At 39.1% G+C, this 6,838-nt stretch overlaps 1 protein-coding gene across 1 annotated transcript; it reads left to right on the forward strand.

Moving 5' to 3' along the window:
* Positions 1–2,334: 2,334 nt before the first annotated feature.
* LOC120590502 (olfactory receptor 51A4-like) lies at positions 2,335–3,273 on the forward strand. The gene has a single exon (XM_039848306.1). The coding sequence runs from the start codon at positions 2,335–2,337 to the stop codon at positions 3,271–3,273; it is 939 nt and encodes a 312-aa protein (XP_039704240.1).
* Positions 3,274–6,838: the final 3,565 nt, after the last annotated feature.

The following is a 6,838-nucleotide window of genomic DNA, read 5'->3' on the forward strand; positions in this document are numbered from 1 at the left end:
TGAAACATGCAATTAGCTCTGGTGTATTAATAAATTAGTACATTAATTTGTTATTTTACAAAGGTCACAGTATCAAATAATTCTCAACCAAATCAATTTTTCTTGAACATAAGCTTTAATGGGTTATATTTCTAAAATTGTATTTAAATTTTAATGGATTTTATTTAAAATGGTGCAGTGAGTAGAATCAGATGTATCAATCCACTCCACATTAAATAATAATAGATACAATAATAGATATAAAATAAAATAGCAATAATAGATACAATATAAAAATGCTAAAAAAATATTGCCATGATCCTTAGATATAAAAAAATAGCTAGAAAACACATGATTGATAGAGAGACAGATAAATAGATATGATGAGATACAATGTATAGAAACACGTAATTATGTGTTGAAGTTGAATCCACAAACCCACTTGGCTCCTGATCTGGAGATACACTGTTGATTGGTAGCCCAGCACCTCTGGGGACTCAGCATGATAGTGTCCTATGTTTGACAAGTAACCAGTCTAAAGTACCCTGCTTGAGACATGAGGCGCTTAATCCACATGAAGGGTAGAAATAGCTATTGTCATAGCCCAAGTCTGCTACCTATAACAAGCTAGACTTAAGGTAATGGATGAAAAATAGACAAAATTGTACTCAATTTTCCTTTGAAACAAGATCTATTAACTATTATAAAAACATTTAATACAATTGACAACCTTCAGGAAATGAGGAAGAGCCAACTACCACATGTAACCGTGGGGCATGAACAAAATAAATTATCAAGCAAACAAGGAAATTTCCACTCAAGATGAGAGTACAAGTAAAATTTCAAAACATATATGAAGCCTAACACTGAGAAAGAAACTATAATTTCAGTAATGAGAATATATACTCGTGAGAAAAGAAAAACTAAAGCAACTTAAAATGAATTTCAAAGTAGGCATGCTTAAGATCTTCAAAAAATAAATGCAGAATAGTAACAATAAAATTAATGAAAAATTATAGGGGATTGACAGGTATAAACTGAAATCAAAAGTTATTAAAATAACTTTCATTAGAAAGAAAAATAGAGTAATTGAAATAAAACTCAAAAGTTGGAATATATTTGAGACCAGACACAAATAAAGACAGAATTAGTAAATAAGAAGGTAGTATTAAAGATGCACCAAAATACAACAAAAATAAATGAAGAGTTTGAAAATATGAAGCCATCTAACTAGAAAGTTAGAATGAGAGGGTTCAACATTTTTCAGCTAGATATAATGCTGAATAAACCATGTTGAAAGTTATAATCGCAGAGATAGTCAAAAATGAAGAAATACATAAATTTTCAGGTTGAAAACGCTAAGTGCCAAGCAAAATAAATTAATTATAAATCCCCACTTGCGTACTACATGTTGAACTGCAGAACATCAGTGATAAAAAGAACATCCTAAAGACTAGAAGAGGGGAAGAAATTTTTACTAAAAGGGATGAAAGACCATGTGCCAGCCAGCAAAAAAAAAAAAAAGATAGATGTACATGAAAAGTCGACCGAGGAGTGTTTATTAAAAGATTAGAGGTGTATAAGGGGTTTAGGAGACAAAAGAAGATGCAGAAGCCCTCAGGGATCTATGGTTGGAAGGGAATAGCCAAAAGAGAATGACAAGCATGGACTCAATAGGCTTCTACAACAAAAAACTGTATTACCTCCCTATACAACTAGTAATCATTAAAAAAAAATAGAAAAATAATGGAGAATAAATGATTCTCTAAATAATAGCAACAAAGTCATAAGGATTCTGAAAATAATTGATAAAAGATAAAAAATCCACTATGGAGAAAATAACCATACTTTTGAAATACATAAAAGAAGATTTGGGGAAAGGAAATAAAATCCATGTTTACATTAGAGAACATTGTATAAATACTTATCTCTGAATTTTATGTAAATTCATTGAAATTTTAAATAAATTCTTAATAGTACATTGATTGTAGTATTTACATAATAAAGTCTCAAGTTCTTGAATTGGAAAATAAGCCCCTATGCAGTTATTTAAGTTGACCAATCAGTCCTCATAGAACTTATATCTGCTCTAATCCATATCTGTTGTAAGATTCCGTTTTGATGTCAATTTGTTTTCCTTTTCTCTCAGTTTTTGTTTTTAGTTGGATATTGATGTCTACTTTTGTACCTATTTCTTTCCATTTAGGTTTGTATCTAAGAATTATGTATATATCACTTGGATTCACAAGACCTCAATGATTGCAATAAGATAATCTGGCGTTTGAGCAAATCTATTCGGGCCGCTGCAAGAAGACTCTCCTGAGCCTCTCATCTTGCTTCCCTCAGATACCTGGCATGCCCACCTTCAATACCTCTGAAATTGAAATTTCTACCTTCTTCTTGATTGGGATCCCAGGGATGGATCCTGCCAACATTTGGGTTTCTATCCCTATTTGCCTCGTGTACCTTGTCGCCATCTTGGGGAACTGTGCCATCCTATTTTTCATAAAAACAGAGCCTTCTCTGCATGAACCCATGTACTATTTTCTCTCCATGTTGGCTGTCTCTGACCTGGGATTGTCCCTCTCCTCGCTCCCTACCATGCTAAGAGTATTCTTATTCAATGCTCCAGGAATTTCCTCAGATGCCTGTATTGCCCAGGAATTTTTCATTCATGGATTCTCAGCTATGGAGTCATCAGCACTTCTCATTATGTCTTTTGATCGTTTTATTGCCATTTGCAATCCTCTGAGATACACCTCCATTCTGACCAGTTCCAGAGTCACCAAAATCGGGCTTGCTTTTTCTCTCAAAAATGTTTTGTTGATCCTCCCTTTCCCTTTCACACTAAAACATCTAAGATACTGTAAGGAATACCTCCTTTCCCATTCCTACTGCCTCCATCAGGATGTCATGAAGCTGTCGTGCTCTAACAACAAGGTCAATGTCATCTATGGCTTATTTGTGGCTCTCACAGGCATCGCAGACTTGACATTTATTTTCATGTCCTACATGCTGATTCTGAAAGCAGTATTGAACATAGCATCCCAGAGGGAAAGACTCAAGGTCCTCAATACATGTGTCTCCCACATCTGTGCCGTGCTCATCTTCTATGTTCCCATCATCTCCCTAGCTTTCATCCACCGGTTTGCCAAACACAGTTCACCAATCATTACGGTCCTCATGGCTGATGTTTTCCTTCTGGTACCTCCATTGATGAATCCCATTGTATATTGTGTGAAGAGCCAACAGATAAGAAATCTGGCTTTAGAAAAACTGTGTCAGTTTCCCTAACAGCTGACAGAAATGCTTAATCACAATGAAAACCTGATCAGTAAATGACATAAAACAAGCAGAATGAAACAATAAAAAATTGAGATGGAACATCACTTGTAAAATTCTTAATCTTTTTAGTAAACCTAGTTAAGTTCTTGTCCTTTCTTAGGGAAAAAGGCCCTCTTCCTCAAATCCTGATAATTGCCTTGAAAACTGGCAACTCAGATCCTCCGGCTATTGATAAGGGTCATCAGCCCATTGTTAGCAGAAATGGTGTTAGGCCAGACAGGGCCCTTAGAGTCTGAGAGGGGAGGGGACTTTAGGCCAAAGGTCTTTTTTACTCTTTAAGAGATATATTAACCAAGCTTGTTTCCCTTTACTCACTTAACAGGCAAATCAATAATAGAAATTAATAGATATATGATTTAAATAATATATCTTCTTTTCCTTGTCTAGGGACTGAGGTGGCACTTCAGCAGGAAACCCAAGACCCCACTCTGACTGGATGCAGAAAGGGAAAGAGCTCTATGAAACCCCTGTAGGCAGGGACTACTGCCATTCTCAGCAGGAAGCAGATATGGAAGAAGAGACTTCCCCGCTCAACATCCATACTAATAATAAGGGAGTTCATAACTCAGAAAAGAGCTAGGCAGGAAAGTTAGTTGGGGGGTTTTGGGTCTGAGACACTGAGGTCATCCTATCCTAGAAGGGGTCCGCCCTAAACCGCCCACAATTAAGCAAGCCAAAAGCATTTTTTTTAACTCACACAAAGAAACAAATAAGCAGAGAACTAGGTACCAATTTAAGCCAGCCACTCACACCTGCTCAGTGAAGACACAAGGAACTTCAACTCACCTGAGTCTCATTATGCCATCTTTATAATACGATGTATATGCTCGGAAATTCATAAATATCACTATAACAGACTTAATTCTGGGAACAAAGATGCGCAGAAAGCAAAATGATGAATCTCTGAGTCCTGTCAATCTTAATTGTCAATCAAGGAAGCCCATTCCTCTAAGAAAAGTAACCACCCACAGCAAATAGGAATAAAAACTCCCAAGGCTTTGTTATCAGGCCTTTTGAGCCACACTTCTCTTGCTCAGGTCCGCTTCTAAGTCTGGAAGTGTACTTTCCCTTCTAATAAAACTTTTCTTTTCTACTATATTTCAGTGTCTTGCTCAATTCTTTATTCAAGACATCAAGAACCTGGACAATGTGCCGGGAGAGGATCCTCACTCTCTGGTAACAGAATCACACATATATTAATTATTTACAATGTTATCTCTCAAATATTTATTAAGATTGAAGAATCAGTCTTGCACATTTGTTGGATTAGGATTTAGGTTGGGGTTTTTATATAACTTAAAATGTATTCTAAGGTTCCACTTTCACCCAGCTTGCTTTACCAGCCTTATGAACACAATATATGTTTGCCATTTTCATCATAAATTTATATTCTATTTATTAATTTGAGAATTAATAGTATACATTTATATGACAATGGAATAGTAATCAGAAGTGACAAAAGACTGCCTATTTATTTAAAACATCCTTTCCAATATATAGTTTTCACTTTTATTGTAAAAGTGGGAATTCTCCAGTTTCAGGGAGGCAGTATCTCCAGGTGCAAGTAGTAACTCAGTCACAGGGAGGTGATATCTCCAGGCGCCAGCCCCAGGAGAAGTGCAACATTCCAAGGTGAAAATAATAAAACTGTCTACTAGGCCCTGTTTGATCTGAGAGTTCCCCAGATACATTTATCTTTGTACAAAACGTTAATGGCTTCTTGTAATCTCCTTATTTAAGGATGTAGTAGGAGGCTTTATAAGCTGCCTCCTCTAGAAGCTCGGGGCTGATCTCCTCTAACCCTGCGTGGTAGAGAGTCAGTCGCCGGCCGGCTAATAAAGGCTCATAATTAATCTCAATTGGCTCCGTGGGTCTCAGAATCATTCACCCCATAACATTTGGAGGCCCCAGCGAGATCCTCCCCAGAAGGAGAAGGGAAGTATTCCCTAAGACCCACGGCCCTGGTTGCTCCCGGCGGGGCACGACCACGTCCAGATCCTGACCCTGAGCCTGTTTCAGTTTCAGTTTCTGATATGCTAGCGTTTTTGTGTTGCCTGTAGTCTGTTTTGTCTGTCTGTATTGTGTATGTTAGTCCGGACCGGTCGAATGTACTGTTGGCCTCCTATTGCCTTGGTCTTCCGTCAAGTTTGTCTGATTGTCTGATCGCTCTGGTCTCTGAATATCTCTTGTGATTTTTGTGATTTTCAGTTTATTAACTCTTCTTTTTACAAGATTTCTTGCTGCTACAGCACCGCCCTTTGATTAGCAACCCATCAGCCTCCTATTGTTGTGCTAAGTCCGGTATCGCATATTTGAAGGCTCTTAAACGAAGCGATCTTAGTCCCCTGCCATTCACCTTGGAATACCCCGCTGCTTCCAGTTCAGAAACCAGGTACTCAAGACTACAGGCCAGTACAGGACCTCAGAGAAGTAAATAAGCGTGTTGAAACTATACATCCCATCGTTCCCAACCCCTACACCCTCCTCAGCCAACTGCCGCCTAGCCACCAGGTATACACCGTCCTTGATTTAAAGGACGCTTTCTTCACTCTTCCCCTAGCAAAGGCAAGTCAACCACTATTTGCATTTGAATGGGAGGGCCCTGATAAACTGTATTCAGGACAATTGACTTGGACTAGACTGCCGCAGGGATTTAAGAACTCACCCACATTGTTTGAGGAGGCTCTGAGCCGGGACCTTGTTGACTTTCATCAGAGACATCCAGAGACTGTTCTTTTACAATATGTAGATGATTTACTCTTAGCTGCTACAACAGATGTAGAATGTAAGCGGGCCACTTAAGATTTATTACAAGAATTAGAGGTTAAGGGATACCGGATGTCCGCTAAGAAAGCTCCACTCTGCACTTCCCAGGCAACGTATTTAGGATATAAGCTGCAAGGAGGCCACCGGACTCTGTCATCAAGCAGAATTGAGGCCATTTTAAAAATACCCCAACCCACCACCAAGCGGCAGGTCCGAGAGTTTCTCGGGGCCGTAGGCTACTGCAGGCTCTGGATCCCAGGGTTTGCAGTTAGCCAAGCCCCTGTATGCCGGCACTGGGGGAAAGTCTGAGGACTTGCACTGGGGGAAAGCAGAGAAAGAGTCCTTTGAGGCCCTAAAAACAGCCTTGACCACAGCCCCTGCTTTGGCTCTGCCTACTTTAGACAAGCCGTTCCAAATCTTTGTGACTGAAACTAGAGGCATAGCAAAGGGGATCCTCACCCAGACTTTAGGACCATGGAAGAGACCTGTTGCATACCTCTCCAAAAGACTGGACTGTGTGGCAGCAGGGTGGCCTAATTGCTTGCGGGCCATTGCAGCCACGGCCATCCTCACCAAAGAAGCCCTGAAGTTGACTTTAGGGCAGACTATCCAGATTATAGCCCCCCATGCATTGGAAACCATGTTCTGCAGCGCCCCGATCATTGGATTTCAAATACACAGATCACTCAATACCAGGTTCTTCTCCTTAATTCCCCACAAGAACAATTCTTGAAAACTTCTGTTCTTA

This window comes from Pteropus medius, unplaced genomic scaffold (assembly GCF_902729225.1).
Source record: "Pteropus medius unplaced genomic scaffold, Ma_sr-lr_union100, whole genome shotgun sequence".
NCBI lineage: Eukaryota > Metazoa > Chordata > Mammalia > Chiroptera > Pteropodidae > Pteropus > Pteropus medius.

Excerpts from the sequence above, each read along its gene's own strand:
- LOC120590502 (XM_039848306.1), top strand. The coding sequence starts at position 2,335 with ATGCCCACCTTCAATACCTCTGAAATTGAAATTTCTACCTTCTTCTTG.